This window comes from Borostomias antarcticus (genome assembly GCF_949987555.1).
Source record: "Borostomias antarcticus genome assembly, chromosome: 1".
Lineage (NCBI taxonomy): Eukaryota > Metazoa > Chordata > Actinopteri > Stomiiformes > Stomiidae > Borostomias > Borostomias antarcticus.
This window is the reverse complement of record NC_140234.1, coordinates 37144928-37162667: the sequence shown is the minus strand read 5'-3', so window position 1 is coordinate 37162667 and position 17740 is coordinate 37144928. Positions and strand designations below refer to the sequence as shown.

Below are 17740 nucleotides of genomic sequence, written 5' to 3'. Positions count from 1 at the left end.
ATAGTCCCTTATAATAAACATAACTCCGTCTCGTTAGTCCCAGCTCATTAGTGGTTTGTATTGCGTTAAGAGATCCCAATAGCGGTAGGACGCTTATCCATGCACAATGCTCTATGGCGCAAAACACGGTCATAAACCACAGTTTGACTTCTATGTTTAACAGTCAAAACAAATGGTTTCATATATTTACAACATTTAGACTCTCTCCTCCCTCCATCGTATTGACGAGTAAGGAGGGGAAAACACACTTTCATTAAATGACTAACGCGGAAAGTTCCCCGGTTCATGACGTAGGCTAAAGCGGAGAAGAGGTGACATGTATGCGGATGGATCTGTATAAGGTGAAACGGTGGGCTTTAGGAGTTGCAGAAGAAGTAGCGGATTTAAAAACTTTCTGTCTACAACTCCACTCGTCCTAATGGCATTTCATGTGAAGTCCTTGGGTCCTAGCGAAAATATGTCTCTCTAAAAATTGTTGTCATTGTCAACTCTACAGTCGCTGTGCTTTGCTTTTGCAACGCACTTCCAAGCCAACCAGCCTCGTCAGGAATAATGGGGTAAGTGAAACTGTCTGCATTTCTTTCATTGGACAGAGAGCATGTAGAAAGGTAGTTTAACTTAGACAATAAGAGGTTATTATTTATTTGTGAATGTGATTCTGATCTTTGCTTTTGTATACATTTTGAGTCTATAGCAACAGCTGTCAAACTGTCCTCTTTGAAAATAAAATTCAAGAGGTTATTAAAAATAATGATCCACATTATTTTTCACAGTTAACAGGTTTATCCTTCATCATGTACAGTATGTTAATGCTATTTCGTTTTTTAATACAATAAATAAATATATATATTAACAATATGAATGTCACTGTCATTCATTTTTTAGACATTTTCTCAAAGTTGGGATGACTTGTTTTTTTGTGGGACTTCATTGAATTCATGCTGTCCCACTAATATATCATGCTGCTGATACATTTCAGAGAGATTTCATCCTGACAGTTCAGCAGGTGTTTTCTCATGGTTATTGGTTTGTGTGTGGTGAAATGGGTGCTGGGTAATATGTAAATTTAAGTGTGATGCTGATTGTTTTCTTTTTTCCCCCTCTCTTTTCTATAGGTCTCCAAGTTTTTCCTCAACTTTGTCCTTAGTGACGTTTAGCCCAAACTCTCGCACACTTTGTGCATTTCACAGTTTTGATCGAAACAGAAAGCAGGATGGCGGCATCGATCCTTGGCAGGAAGATTCCTCTCGTTTGCACAGTCGACCTCATCATTCCCTCTCCCCAACCGGCTAGCCAATCAGGGGACGAGAGGGGGGCGGAGTCACCGGAGAGGCAGGATTTAATTGGTGAGTTTCGGCAAGAAGCTTTTTTATTTTTCCACATTCCAGGCAGGAGCCGCAGTGCAGTACGGGGCTAATGTCGTACAGTGAGTACAGCTAACTGGATATTTGTCGAATGCAGACGATGTTGTTCAATCATTTTCAAGTGATCGGTTAGTTTTATTCGGAATTGTTTTTACTTCATGAATTTAAAAAAACGAAGTCGCTCTCGCACATTTGTGGCGTAATCGTTATATGTTATTGCGATAATTTTTTAAAAAAAAAATTTCTTCCATTTTTATGTTTTTTTTATTTCAATGCTTTATGATTTTAACACAAAATGTGTTTTTGGCAGGTGATGGTCAGACAGACTGGATGACGGAAAAAGTTGATTTGTCTTCGTTCGTGTCGACGACCGAGTCCTCTCCCAGCTCGTCCCTACCACCCTCCCCCCTGGAGCATGATGTCAAGGTGCCCTCAGACCTGGAGGTCATGACCTCTCTGCTACAAGAGGAGCTGGCCCAGCTGGAGGACTACTTCCGCTCAGAGTCCTCCTCCACCAAACTGGAAAAACCCTCAAAATGTGACAAAGGTGCCCAGGCCATTGGCACCCAGTCATACTACCAGATACCCTACGCTTCTTCGTACAGCACCAGCCAATCAGAAACCAGCCCTGTGGTTGTTACCTTGGCAACCGGGGAACTCGACCTGGCAGGCTTCTGTGGGGGTCCCATTGGCAGACCAAAGATGGCCAGACCCGCCCCTTACAACTACCATCGTTACCACAGCAACGGCAGAAGAATAGTTCCAGAATCAGTGAAAGTTGGACAGGAAGTGGGGCACGAGTCGTGGAGCCCCAAGGGAAGTTACTCAGGGAGCACAGAGAACCACTGCTCCTCCCTGAGGTCAGGTGGGAAGAGCTTCTGCGGCGTGAAGAAAGTCAGAGAATGTGCTTTATCTTTGAAGGAGGAGGAAAGTTATTGTTTTTCAGAAGGAATGTTTTGCAGTGAAGAGATAGCGAGAGGGTTTTGTCTGGGAAGCTCGTTCGAGAGCCACCACAAGAGAGAAGGACAATTGATGCACAGCCAGAAGGTCAATGGAAACTATGATGCCACGGGGCTCGAGGTCTTACACTGCAACAAAGATGGCGGACTCTCTGGAAGTGGAGCTGTTCCTCCGGTGTCGCTGGGCAGCGAGGGTTACTTCCACCAGCCGCTGTCCACCCCAGAGCCTTACCACAGCTTCATAGCAGAACTGGAGCAGCCCTCGCAAGCACACGCTGTGGAGACCCCGCAAGCCCACTACCTCTACCCAGAATGCCTTTCAGACCAAAGCTATGAATGTCTGTCCAGAGGGGGAGGGGAGGGGCCCATGGTGGGGGGGCTCCTCCAGCGCCCCGCCCCCAGACTAAAGGATGACCCCTGCTCCCTCAAACCGGCCCTGCTGGCCACGCCCCCTCTGGAGGCTCAGACTGGAGAGCGCAAGCAGAAGAAGAGAGACCAGAACAAGACTGCAGCTCACAGGTAGGAGGAACACAGACACTAGGTTTCTGCTTTTAGCTAGTGGACTGTGTTTTGTGTTATATATTCAGTGTAGGCTGAATATATAGTATGTGTTTAGTGTATGTTATGTGTTCGGTGTTGAAATGTGTTACATATAATAATGTAATTTCTGTTGGTCACAAGACCAAAACCAAAACAAGACCCAAAACATTATTTATTATGTGCAGTATGTGTCATTATAATACACAGTATTTCTGAGGTCCTAAAGCCTTATTGTTGATTAATATATCTGTTTTTGACTGGGCTCCCTGCTGTTGTTGTAATTCCTTGTGTGTTAGTAAACAGTTACTGACCAGTCTGAAATGTTTTTCTGGATCTCTGTGTTTCGTGTCTAGAAATTTAGCCCACAAATTGAGGGGGTCAGGGTAGGAAACAGTATGTTGTTCAGGAACAGGATGTTAAAATGCCACGATATAAACTGCGGTCTAACTCTGTCCCAAGTCAGAAATGAGATGCAGGTCTAGCTCAGTTCCTCGGTTAATGCAAAAGTCTCTTGACTTCTTCTCATCCACTCTCCTCTCATTCTCCTCACCTCTTCTTCTCTCCTTCTTTTCCTCAATTAATTTTCTCCCCTCCCTTCTGTACTTCTCATCTCTCAACACGTCAGCAGACCTGAGGTCTGCCCCAGGGGTGTCCTCCATTCTGTTGAAAAAGAGGCAAGGAGGGAGAGAGAGAGAGAGAGAGAGGAAACCAGGAGAGACTCTTGAGATTCAGCCTCTAGCTCTTCCAACCAGAGCAGCAGCAGACGGTAGTTTACTGGATGCATCTATGTTGGTCCAGTTTTGGAATGAATCCCTAAGCGATATTGGGGGAAAATCTCAAGTCTACAGAAAGCAGGAGATTATTGGTGATGTTTTTTAAGCTTGAACAGCACGTTTTAGACAGGAAATGTAAATGACTGGCTTCAGATATACGGTAGGTGGCAGGAGTCTGTTTGTCCGTCTCCACTTCCTCCCACTGCCTCTACTAGATGGATGATAGGTCTGGGTGGATGATAGGTCTGGGTGGAGGGTATTAGTGATGACACAGCCAGACATTCAGACAGTTTTACTGAAAGAATACTGACCATATCAATTATACTATGAGTAGCCAATACACTGCGTGAATTAATAACTGAAAACCCTGCGTAAGATCTTATTACTATTAGTGCTTAGTGCTTTAGGTGGCTCTGAAGTGCAAAATATGATAGCATTTCACAAAACGACATTTCACAATACACAACATTTCAGAGAATACATTTTGCAAAGCACAATGACATTTCGCAGAGCGCAACATTTTGTAAAGTACAAAGACATTTTAGAAAACACGACATTTCACAAAACATGATGACATTTCACAAAACACAATGACATTTCACAAAACACGACATTTCGCAAAACACGACATTTCGCAAAACATGACATTTCACAAAACAACATTTCACAAAACAACATTTCACAAAACAACACTTTGCAAAACACAACATTTCGCGAAACACAACATTTCGCAAAACACAACATTTCGCAAAACACAACATTTCAGATATTACGGAAAGAATAGGAACAACACTTCTTGTGATTGGACAGAACCAATCAAAAGTAAGTTCAATGTAATTTTCTGTTTCTACTCCTGGCCGTATAATGCCAATCGCTTCACATTTTACCAGTCTAAGGGCATTGCAAGTTGTATCCGCTGGTGTAGTGTCAAAAAGTGTCCCCCTGCCAGAATTTGTCTGCTCAGCAGAAAAACAGCAATATGTCTGGCTAGGAGTTGGGCTTGGGGCTACCCACCTTCCGATATAGTGACCCTAGACCCCCCCCAGGTGAGTTGATCGGATGCTCCTACCCCGAGATACAGGTTCTAATGTCAGGTGCACTTCTGACTGTGAGTTGACCACTCCCGTGAGCAGGGGGTAGGTGCGGTCACATGGTCATATCTTGGGATAGGAGCATTCTGATTGACTGACTTTCAGTGTCTACGTATTCAGGAGACTTGGGAGCATAAATAACTGTGTGTCCAGCACCCACATAACCTGCGCGGTCACAGTTTGAATGTTTCATTCCGATGCGCTGGGCGGGATGGGTGACTGAGCCTGCTCAAAAGTTTAGATTCCCGAGACGCCAGTCCAAACTGTGAGTTGAGTTCCCCGAGATATTGGCATTTTTCAGCTGGGCGGTTGAATTCTGGTAGTGGGACACTCTTCTGCACCGGTGGATCCAACTTGCCCTATGCCCGCCTTAAACTGGTAAAATGCAAAGCGATTGGCCCCAGACGGCCTAGAGTAGAAACAGGAAATGACATTGAACTGACTTGAGTTCTGTCCAGTCACAAACAAAAAAGTGTTGTTCCTACCCTTTCCGTAATACTGTATCTAATATGTTGTTGTGTTTTGCGAAATGTCGTGTTTTGCGAAATGTCGTTGAGTTTTGCGAAATGTCGTTGATTTTTGCGAAATGTTGTTTTGCGAAATGGGGTGTTTTGCGAAATGTTGTGTTTTGCGAAATGTCATGTTTTGCGAAATGTGGTCAAGTTTTGTGAAATGTCATGTTTTGTGAAACGTCGCTGTGTTTTGTGAAATGTCGCTGTGTTTTCTTAAATGTTATTGTGTTTTCTGAAATGTCGCTGTGTTTTGCGAAATGCCGTCATGTTTGTGAAATGTCGTGTTCTGAGAAATGTTGCTGTGTTTTCTAAAACGTTGTCGTGTTTTGCGAAATGTTGTCGTGTTTTGCGAAATGTCGTTGTGTTTTGTGAAACGTCATCGTGTTTTGCACTTCCGGGCTACTGTATTAGGGAGACGGTGCCAGGTGCTACTTCCTCCCTACTGACCTCCCCCCCTCGCCTGCAGGTACCGGGTACGAAAGAGGGCGGAGCTGGACTCTCTAGAGGAAGAGCTTCATGGTCTGGAGGGCCAGAACAGAGAGCTGAGGGACAAGGCGGAGTCCGTGGAGAGGGAGATCCAGTACGTCAAGGACCTCCTCATTGAGGTCTACAAGGCCCGCAGCCAACGCCTAAAACAGGACGGCAGTGCCTGAGCACGCTGCTCGCTACTCCCCACCAGCAGGACCCAGAGTACCGTCCGTCTGACCGGCCGTCTGTCCCGTCCACCTTCTGTCAACGGCTGGCTGACTGGCTACGTGATAGTTGCATGATTTTGGTAGTTTTCTAAAACAGATGATAAGATGATCACTTTATTATTGTTCCAAGAGGAGGACAATCAACGCATATACCTTTCCAAATGTGTCCCTGGGTCACTAAACTACAGCCTTACTCTGGCGGCTGGAGAGGTCGACCCTGGACTTGTCCGTGACCACTGTGATTCTCTGCCCTGCACTCACAGCCTTGTGATGACCGAGTCTGAGCTTGATATGACTGACCGTTTACAGAAGCTTTGTGAACAGTAGAAGTAGTGATTGACTTATTTTTCTGCTTGTGGTATTAGTGACATGCAATGAACAGCATCGATAGGCAGTTTCACCCTATAAAGTTACAAACCTTTGATTTCATTTATCTATATATCTTTGCTTTACCCACTCATCGGAGTTAAAGGTTTGCCAGGAAAAAGTTTCAAAATGCTCTGAAAATGTTTCATTATCATTATTATAAAATGCTATAACTTTCACTGACATTGTATTGCTAAAATGCTTAGTGTTTATACTAACTCTCCAGGACGAGCCCAAAGTAGCTAATGCATGTGTGGTTTTGAAAAAAGCATGTGTGATGTTATTTGATGACGGCGATATTCTGTTAACTGCATGGCTTAACTAACAACCTCCAGCGAGCATCCCTCTCACCTTATTTAGTCTTGTTTACTGGCAACTTTAAACAAAGCTTTACTTTCCACTCTCATTCTCAGGTTTTGTTTTTGTAAACGACGAGGAGAGTAAACATGGCGTCCACTGGCTTTTCCTTTTGCTTCTGTCTTGGTTGTATTTGCGAAAGAACAATCACCTGTCGACGCAACAATAAATTGTTGTTGTTGGGTAACTGACTTCGCGACAATCTTATTTTGATTTGTTCAAATGCAGACCCTTGTGTTCAATAGATGTGAATTTCAGGAATTGATCAGGTAAACTGCAGCCAAATAAACCAGTTATGTTGTATGATACTCTGTGGACTGTACTTCTTACTAGTCATAGTCTTATTACAATGGTATTGCAATGTTATTACAACGTTATTACAATATTATGACATATAATGTTATTATAATGTTATTACAGTGTGGTACTGTACCAGTAGAATAATGTTAATACACCACACAGAACCAGCTGGAGTCTTAGTTTTTGTCACAGAGGTTAGGAGAGGAAGAGATAGACAGACATTCAGATAGATAGAGAGACAGAGACAGGCAGAGAAAAAGCTAGAGAGTGACCAACAGAGAGAGAAAGGTACAGAGAGAGAGAGAAAGAGAGAGACTTGAAGGGGTAGAGGGGGTAAGGAGAGAAATAGTCAGACTGATGGAGAGAAAAACAGAGCTAGCTAGAGAAGACAAGAGTCTGGTGTGCCCCTCCCTTCCTCCCTTCCACTCTCTGCCTAGATATAGATAACCCCCCCCCCCCCCACCACCACCACCACCGCCACCTCTTGGCTGCATTGCAGAGAGTAAATGCAGTTCATGGTTTAACCACTAGAGGGAGGCACATCAGGACGAACGTTGAGGTTAGACTGACAGCAGCAGAGGGGGGGACACCCACTGCCTTCAGAATTATACTGAGCTGCTCTGTAACCATGTAGATGGAGCAGAATCCTGCTTGGAGCCTCGCATGGTAACCATTTCAAAGGTAAGGAGTGTGTGTGTGTGTGTGTGTGTGTGTGTGTGTGTGTGTGTGTGTGTGTGTGTGTGTGTGTGTGTGTGTGTGTGTGTGTGTGTGCGTGTGTGTGTTTGCGCGCGGTGTCGGCAGGCAAACAGTCCTGCCCAAAAGCTTCATAATTTGGCTACCAGCTATCCCTGTGAAAATGTTGGCTATAATGTTCCTGTCGTTGAACGTGACCATCTCTCCTGTCTGGAGCTGCCGGCCGGTTCAGACAGCCGGAGCCACGCAGGCCCCAGGCCAGGGGAGATATCTGCCTCCTGCAGGGATCAGCTGTCTGCATCGGCTATCCCATCAGCCACCACTAGGAGGGGCTATGAGCCAGCTCTGAATCTGCCCTAGCGCTCACTCACTGGCCCTGGAGACGCATGAGGCAACATATCACAATACTTGCAGGGAAGGAGGGGTGGGGAAAGAGAGAAAGGCCATAGAGAGAAAGGGAGAAGGGGAGGGAGAAAGTAAGTAAGAAGGGGGAGGGGAGAGAGAGAAAAGGGAGAGATACTTTGGAGGGAGCGAGATAGAGAGAGGGAGGGAGAGAGGGTGAAAGAGAGAGGGTGTGAGATAGAGAGAGAGGAAGAGAAATACAGAAAGAGGGTGAGAGAGAGAGAGATGGAGAGAGGGAGAGAGGTGGAGGGACGAGGGATCGAGAGAGAGGGAGCGAGAGAGAGATGGAGGGTCAGTACGGACCATTAAACAGGCTGATTCTCTGGGGGTGAGAGCAGAAGGCAGAGAGAGAGGTGAATAATTGGAACAGCTATGTTCACTTCTGCACTTGCTGCTGATGCTCACTCACGAAGAGCAATTTGCTTTACTTTTTAATTTTCCAGGGACAGTGCACTGATGTGCAGTTTCATCCATCCAGTGAGTGTCCGGCTGTGGTCACAGGGCAGGTTGGTGCTCATAGCTGTGCTGTTGTCTGACTGGGGTCATGAGCGGGCTGTCTAAGCTAAAGCCTAGACACTAGCCTGGAGAGCTGCTGTAGGTCCTCAGGTCTCAGAAAGGATTATTCAGTCACCAAACCACCTCTGCAACAGTCTGCCCCAGGTGTCCTCCATGGCCCGCCCATCTTCTCAGAGGGGATCAAACATCCGGTCCTCAGGCTTCATCAAGGCTACTCACCACCCAACCACCTCCATGCTGGGTTTTGAGAACGGTGACTAAGACTGATCCTATCATCTTCTCTGGAAGAGTGATCTCACCACTCTGGCGGACGTCACTTTCCAGAGAATATCTTATGAGATCAGAAATCAGGTGGGTGAGGCAGCGATTCACAGAACAAAGGTGTCCGGTTGCCTGCTGTGTTCCCCGCCCCGGCCCGCCCTGGCTCCAGGAAGGCTGTGTGCTCAGCATGTAACATGGCTCACTAGTACATACATTCCATCCCAACATGCAGAGCTACACTGCGCCAGAAGACTCTGGCCCAGACATGCTTCGGCAAAGATAAGATGATCTGGAGGAATGAGACAAGTAATCTGGAGCTAGACAGCTGGAGTGGCAAGAATTGCATGACACACACTCGTTGTCTGTCAACCCTGTAGTTTCAGTACATGGCACTTTCTGTTAAATGTCAAACCATACTCTGTAATTGAAATTGAATGTCGTTAAAGTTGTTTTACAGGTTTTGAGGTACGAATTAAACCTGGTTGTAACCATCAACTCAGATTACTGTGGCGCTATAGTGCTGTTGTGAAATCTGGGATGTTAAAAGCTGTTCATTTAGATCACATTAGTGGTCGCTCTTACAACAGCTGCAATGTGTTTACAAGCACACTCAGAATCAGAAACACAAACAGGTTTAGCGCCAAGGAAGTTTTCATACAAGGAATTTGCTTTGGTCTGACGGTGCATAACAATAAACAGTGTGAGGACAAAACAGGAGAGTGCAAAATACAATAATATAAGTGAAAAATACAATACAAATACAATATAAGATAATGTACAAAATAATACAATACACATACAAAAAACAGTAGCATAACTGACAAATTGACAATAGAAAAAATGTTTTAAGAATAAAGAAGACTAGTTCTAATACCCATTGGAACACATGGACACCAAATAAATACTATACATCTGTTATCACTCCAGCTTAGCCCATCCAGTTAACTTATCTGCTAGTCTAACCCATTTCAGCAATCAGTAATTGGCCATCTAGTCCAATATATGCCCATCTCCCCATCCAGAACAGAGCAGTGTTGTGTTTGGCTGTCTGAATGATAGCTTGGCTATTGGGTGGACAATAGAACACACTAATGTTGGGCAAAGCGGAGCAATGGCAAAATAATTGTAGAGTAGGCTGGTGTGAGGTAATAGTTCAGTGTTTGTATCAGGGCTGGTGTGAGGTAATAGTTCAGTGTTTATATCAGGGCTGGCGTGAGGTAATAGTTCAGTGTTTGTATCAGGGCTGCTATGAGGTAATAGTTTAGTGTTTGTATCAGGGCTGGCGTGAGGTAATAGTTCAGTGTTTGTATCAGGGCTGGCGTGAGGTAATAGTTCAGTGTTTGTTTCAGGGCTGGTGTGAGGTAATAGTTCAGTGTTTATATCAGGGCTGGTGTGAGGTAATAGTTCAGTGTTTGTATCAGGACTGGTGTGAGGTAATAGTTCAGTGTTTGTATCAGGGCTGGCGTGAGGTAATAGTTCAGTGTTTGTTTCAGGGCTGGTGTGAGGTAATAGTTCAGTGTTTATATCAGGGCTGGTGTGAGGTAATAGTTCAGTGTTTGTATCAGGACTGGTGTGAGGTAATAGTTCAGTGTTTGTATCAGGACTGGTGTGAGGTAATAGTTCAGTGTTTGTATCAGGGCTGGTGTGAGGTAATAGTTCAGTGTTTGTATCAGGGCTGGTGTGAGGTAATAGTTCAGTGTTTGTATCAGGGCTGGTGTGAGGTAATAGTTCAGTGTTTGTATCAGGGCTGGTGTGAGGTAATAGTTCAGTGTTTGTATCAGGGCTGGTGTGAGGTAATAGTTCAGTGTTTGTATCAGGACTGGTGTGAGGTAATAGTTCAGTGTTTGTTTCAGGGCTGGTGTGAGGTAATAGTTCAGTGTTTGTATCAGGACTGGTGTGAGGTAATAGTTCGGTGTTTGTATCAGGACTGGTGTGAGGTAATAGTTCAGTGTTTGTTTCAGGGCTGGTGTGAGGTAATAGTTCAGTGTTTGTATCAGGACTGGTGTGAGGTAATAGTTCAGTGTTTGTATCAGGGCTGGCGTGAGGTAATAGTTTAGTGTTTGTATCAGGGCTGGTGTGAGGTAATAGTTTAGTGTTTGTATCAGGGCTGGCGTGAGGTAATAGTTCAGTGTTTGTATCAGGGCTGGTGTGAGGTAATAGTTCAGTGTTTATATCAGGGCTGGCGTGAGGTAATAGTTCAGTGTTTGTATCAGGGCTGCTATGAGGTAATAGTTTAGTGTTTGTATCAGGGCTGGCGTGAGGTAATAGTTCAGTGTTTGTATCAGGGCTGGTGTGACGTAATAGTTCAGTGTTTGTATCAGGACTGGTGTGAGGTAATAGTTCAGTGTTTGTATCAGGGCTGGTGTGAGGTAATAGTTCAGTGTTTGTATCAGGGCTGGTGTGAGGTAATAGTTCAGTGTTTGTATCAGGGCTGGTGTGACGTAATAGTTCAGTGTTTGTATAAGGGCTGGTGTGAGGTAATAGTTCAGTGTTTGTATCAGGGCTGGTGTGAGGTAATAGTTTAGTGTTTGTATCAGGGCTGGCGTGACGTAATAGTTCAGTGTTTGTATCAGGGCTGGTGTGAGGTAATAGTTCAGTGTTTGTATCAGGACTGGTGTGAGGTAATAGTTCAGTGTTTGTATCAGGACTGGTGTGAGGTAATAGTTCAGTGTTTGTATCAGGGCTGGCGTGAGGTAATAGTTCAGTGTTTGTATCAGGGCTGGTGTGAGGTAATAGTTTAGTGTTTGTATCAGGGCTGGCGTGAGGTAATAGTTCAGTGTTTGTATCAGGGCTGGTGTGAGGTAATAGTTTAGTGTTTGTATCAGGGCTGGTGTGAGGTAATAGTTTAGTGTTTGTATCAGGGCTGGTGTGAGGTAATAGTTTAGTGTTTGTATCAGGGCTAGCGTGACGTAATAGTTCAGTGTTTGTATCAGGACTGGTGTGAGGTAATAGTTCAGTGTTTGTTTCAGGGCTGGTGTGAGGTAATAGTTCAGTGTTTGTATCAGGACTGGTGTGAGGTAATAGTTCAGTGTTTGTATCAGGGCTGGCGTGACGTAATAGTTCAGTGTTTGTATCAGGGCTGACGTGAGGTAATAGTTTAGTGTTTGTATCAGGGCTGGTGTGAGGTAATAGTTTAGTGTTTGTATCAGGGCAGCTGCACTAATTTTGTGCAAAGCTGCAGCCTTCCCATTCAGCTGAGGGTAGCTAAGAGCCTGAACTCTTTTAAAGCAGTGATAAAAACCTAGCTTTATAAAAAGGCCTTTGACTGTTAAAATTGTGTTCTTTTTGTTCAGTTGTGTTTTGTTATGCTATGCTTTTAAACCTGTAGCACTCTGATATTTTTAAATGAAAAGTGTGTTAACATTTATTATTATTATTATTTGCAGCTGATGAGCAGGCTAAACAATTCTATAGTAGGCAGCTGGGTGGGGTTCTATTCAGAGCAGTATTTCTATTGGCTGAAGGCTCAGAGCAGTATTTTATGTTAAAATTATGTTCTACCCAAAATGTAAATTAATTACTGTAAGAATCCGTCATTATCATGGTCTGTCCGGGACCCTTGCGGATACCTGTGCTAAATATGAACGCTGTCAGGCCGACGGCGTCTGAGGAAAGTCCTGATAGAGGGACGGACAGACCGAGAAGCCAAGAGTAGCTGATGTTCAGCTCCCCCTTGGTTCTGGGTGATAATGGTGCCCAGGAAGCAGAAGGACTCCAGAGTCGACTAGGGAGTTACCAAAGGGGAGGAAGTCCTGAAATCCACAACCATCACTGTCTTCAGAGCGTTGAGCTCCAGGTTGTTTTGGTTGCACCAGGACACCAGATGGTCACTCTACCGCCTGCAGGACTCATCCTCATCAGAGATCCTCATCCTCATCAGAGATGAGCCCAATGATCGTCGTCTACAAACCTCAGGAGCTTGACTGACTGGTGATTGGAGGTGCAGCTCTTTGTGTACAGGGAGAAAAGTAGGGTGAGGCTATGATGAGTTAAGTGGGCCTATTGACATTCATTTATAATACATAACTATCGTCTTATCTTAATAACTGTACTCTTTGAACATCAAAGTAGAGCTTGTCACGCCTGTCTGTCATCACAGCAGAGGCAGTGTTGACTTATTGCTGATGTGCGTGTGTGTTGGAATCCTACCGAGCCACCCAGGGCCACCCCTGCTGGCTCCGGGGCCCAAAGAGATCATCCCATCTGCCCTAAGGGGCCCTTCAGACTAGGAATGTATGTGGACACAGAACAGGTGTGGTGGAGGTTTCTGGGTTGCAAGGAGACATATTGGATCACAAAACCACTCTGACAAGCTTATTTTATTGTGCTTTATTAAGATTATATGTTTATTTTCCATATATATGTATTATAAGAACCCAACCATCCCACAACCAAATTTCTGACAAGATGCAGTAGTACACTGCTACTGACACATGCCCCATGTGATTAGATATTTATCAGCATTGTGCTGAGACACACCAAAGAACCTAGTTAGAGTTACACACTGCATCACCTTATTCCCCAGATCTTTACTAATGCCATTTATCATTATACTGTATATAAAAGGAGAAGGCTCTTTTTCGACAACCTGGACCTTATTTACGGCATATTATAAGAAGTTTGACTCACCGAGATAACTTTGGTGTAATCCAGAGGCCTGTAGAAGAAATTTAAAATCCAGCGTGAGCCAAGTATATCCATGTAATGGTGGCGGACGGGGCACCGAGAATGCAGCTTCTAAAAAATTTATTTTCTGCCGCGAAAAGGTTGTTTTCATCAATCTATTTTTATGAATAGCTAGTTGTGCTTCCATAGAGCGAGGGCTTGTTGTGGTTTTCACATGCCTCTGTAATATGATCTTTAGAAACGTCTTTAGAAACTAAATAAAGCTTCCCCACTTGCTCCAGCATGCATGCGCAGAGCAGCGCGCAGACTGGCTACACTCGCGGCTCACATTCTCTACGCTACGATTGGCTTCCATCATATTCGAAGTCATCTTCTATATCCTCAAAATCTGATAAATATTCAGCCATATTGCACACAATATTCAAGGCACCAACAAGCCAATCGTAGCGTAGAAAATGTGAGCCGCGAGTGTAGCCTACAGACGGAGAATAGCCAGTCTGCGCGGAGCAAGTGGGGAAGCTTTATTTAGTTTCTAAAGACGTTTCTCGTCTAAAGCCCTCGCTCTATAGATAAATAGATTGATGAAAACAACCGTTTCGCGGCAGAAAATATATTTTTTTAGAAGCTGCATTCTCGGTGCCCCGTCCGCCGCCATTACATAGATATACTTGGCTCGCACTGGATTTTAAATTTCTTCTACAGGCCTCCGAATTACACCAAAGTTATCTTGGTGAGTCAAACGTCTTTTAATATGCCGCAAATAAGGTCCAAGTTCTCGAAAAAGAGCCTTCTCCTTTAAGTACTCAGCTAAACACTCCTGGTAATACACACTAAACAGATGCAGCTGTTGTAGCTACAGTATTTATAATGAATGTAATGTTCATGTGATATTTCTTAGATCTTGTTTCCCATTTCTCATATGACATTATTTCATAGTTCATTCCAACCACTAAGGGGCAACAACATGTTCAGTAGGGGCATTCTGTTAGTTGGAATAAGCATGTCTACAGCTAGCTACAGAGAAAACCAAAAATATCCTTTGTTGTAAAGTGTCCAATTGTTGGATTTGAAGATTGACTAAAGCATTTGATTTCTACCTGTTTGAGGAGCCTGATTTCATGAAGTTTACAGTATGTAGCCATGGATAGGTGGGATCAGTCAGAATCACACCAACATCACAGGGACAGAACAAGATAAGACGAAAACGGCTTGTTATTCTGAGGCAAATACTGTACAAAGGACGATCTCAGCGCCATGATAATCACAGGTTGTATAAAAGATGGTATGACATCACTGGAATAAACACCTTCATGCTATCCATCACACACAGGGCCACGGTGAGAACCTTGGTTAGCATGCTATCCTCAAACAGCCCCAGGACTCCAGCAGGCCCACGCCTGTCCCACCTGCCTGCACACATGGGCTCCCATTCACCTCATCACACCCAGTCATTTCAGGATGATTTGGATTCATTTGAAGAACCCATGACCAACCTTAGGATCAGAGCACATACACAAGTCAGGGAAGAATGTTTACAGTCCTCCTCTATTGGCTCAGATGGGTGAACTGTTATTTTTATTTTTTTTACTTCCCTCTGAAAAATCGGACATGCCGTATTGTATCTCTTGATGTTCGATATTCTTTAAATTTTTATGTAGACGAATCTTTTATATCTAAAAAAACAACATCAACTTTAACAAGGCCCCGTGAGCCAATATTATGAGCTCCAGATCCCTCCAGACACAGAGATAACGTGTGGTACCAACGTCGTATAATATAATACTATTGTGTATCGGTCTTGGTCAACATTTTTGAAATGATGAATTCAAAGCAATACTTTGATTATGCACCTTTCTAAAAGCTCTGTGGATGTTTTTTTTAAATATATTTTTTAATGATTCGTCCACAAAAATGTTGGCAATGAGACACGTTCAGCAATCAGACACGCTCTGCATTGCATTCCTCAGCCAATACTCCAGGCTGAAATAGTAGGTTGTCTGATGTGAGAACAGGAGTCATTAGAATTATACCGCACCCCAATCCCAAAAAAAAATGTTGAAAAATGTTTTCAGAAATGTCCTGCTGCATTGACATTGTTTGAACATCTGGAGGCGTGGACGGAGTGGGGGTGGGGTAGCAGCTAATTTGCATTAAAGCTACAGACACATAAAATGGCCAGTCCCAGAACAGGAATGAAACAGAGAGGCATGCTAGATGGTCTGAGTGGTATTTTCAGCAAAAATATTCAAAGACATGTTTTAGGGACTGCAGAGATTAACTTTACGTTAGATAGATAGATAGATAGATAGATAGATAGATAGATAGATAGATAGATAGATAGATAGATAGATAGATAGATGGAAATGCAGAATATACATAGTAGCGAATAAACTTAAAAGAGAACCAGGAATATATACATACAATACATACATACATACATACATACATACATACATACATACATACATACATACATACATACATACATACGAAAAGGAGCATAATAAGAGACATTTAACAGTGAGTGACAGGCTAAGCTGCATCTCCACCTCTACTGAGAAGAACACAGACAACCTACTATTTTCAACAGGAATAGAAAGTGCTAAGTACAGTGTTACAATAAGTGTAAGTATAACAATGAGATTATCAAATGGAGTAAGAATCCTACCAAACCCTGGTCAATACTACACACACACACACACACACACACACACACACACACACACACACACACACACACACACACACACACACACAAAGTAAGGTAGATAATGGATTGGAATTCTTTCCATTCTTTGACCAGAAATATGAACTTGTTTTATAAGTTTTTTTTATTGGCTGTTCAAGATTTTGCATATTGATCCTTAAAAACACTTTTGACGCAGAATCTTATGCTCAGATCATCTTGGCTTCTCATTCATTGAAGCAAAAAATAGTCAACATAAAGTAACACGTGACATGAACATACTGGTGTGTACCGCCCAGTTGACACTTTCTAGACTCCAGCATGACAACACAGTACACACACACACCAGAACTACACCAAACACAACTGTGCTTTACTCGTCTGTACATCTGTTACTTTCACGTAACAAACAATGGAAGTTTCACAGAAACCAGCTAATGAGCACCCTAGTCTCTAAAGCGGGTCACAAAACACTCTGGTTCACACCTGTGTTCTCAGCCTCACGAAAAAACAACTGTGGATGCATGACATAAAAACCAGTAACCTACCTGGAGAGAAGGCCTCTAAAGGAGAGTGTGATCGTTAAACCAGCAGGTAGAAAGATGAAGACCCTCCGACCTCTCAGGCTTCTCTCCCAGACAAGCTCTGGCTTGTTACAACTCAGAAACATTAACTGTCAGGTCTGCAGTCCACCTTGCCAGGCAGGTGCACACGTAGTTTCACTGGAAACAAATGTGCCCGTGGATCAACCACTTCTAGGTCAAGACGCTCCCCTGTGAACAAACAGAGAACACAACCATTGGGATTAAAGATGTTACAGTTTCTGTATGAAACCTAGTAAACCACATATTTATACCTACACTTTTATTCCTGTATTTTCGTTTAAATTGCATTTCATTTTGTATGACCTTTTATGTGTTTCTTGCACTTTTAATGTCTCATGTAAAGCACTTTGAATTGCCTTGTTGATGAAATGTGCTATACAAATAAACTTGCCTAGCCTACACAGAGTCAAGGGTTCTTTGGTTGGACATGTGGGAGGATCCTCTGGATACCCCTTCACAAGCCTTTTTACCTGACCAGAACCCTAGGCTGAACCGTCGGTTCCACCATACATGTTCTTTCAAAGGGTTCTTCCCACAGGCACAGACGAAGAGCCATATTGTAGCCCTCTTTTGTGAGAGTGTGATGTTCATCTGAGGAGACTGACCGGGGTGTGTGGGTAGCTGCCCATCAGCAGCAAACACTCCAGGGTCTCCATCATCTGGTCCTTGCGCAGCGTGTGGAGTCTGGTCTGACCGGGGGACTCGCTCCTCTTCAGCTCCCTGACCGTTACGTTTAGAGACACTGCTGCACACTGCAGCACACTCAAACCTGCGTCCAACACACACACACCACATGCATGTACACCACACACACACACACACACACACACACACACACACACACACACACACCACATGCATGTACACCACACACACACACACACACACACACAAACACACACACACACACACATATGCATGTACACCACACACACACACACGCACACACACACACACATATGCATGTACACCACACACACATACACACACATAT

General features: G+C 43.8%; 1 protein-coding gene across 1 annotated transcript; it reads left to right on the top strand.

The window, feature by feature from the left end:
* The first annotated feature begins 373 nt into the window (after positions 1-373).
* atf5b (activating transcription factor 5b) lies at positions 374-6933 on the top strand. The gene is made up of 4 exons (XM_084449113.1): positions 374-557; positions 1116-1346; positions 1675-2842; positions 5706-6933. The coding sequence occupies exons 2-4, from the start codon at positions 1214-1216 to the stop codon at positions 5890-5892; spliced, it is 1488 nt and encodes a 495-aa protein (XP_084305239.1). The 5' UTR covers positions 374-557; positions 1116-1213; the 3' UTR covers positions 5893-6933.
* The last annotated feature ends 10807 nt before the right edge of the window (positions 6934-17740 follow it).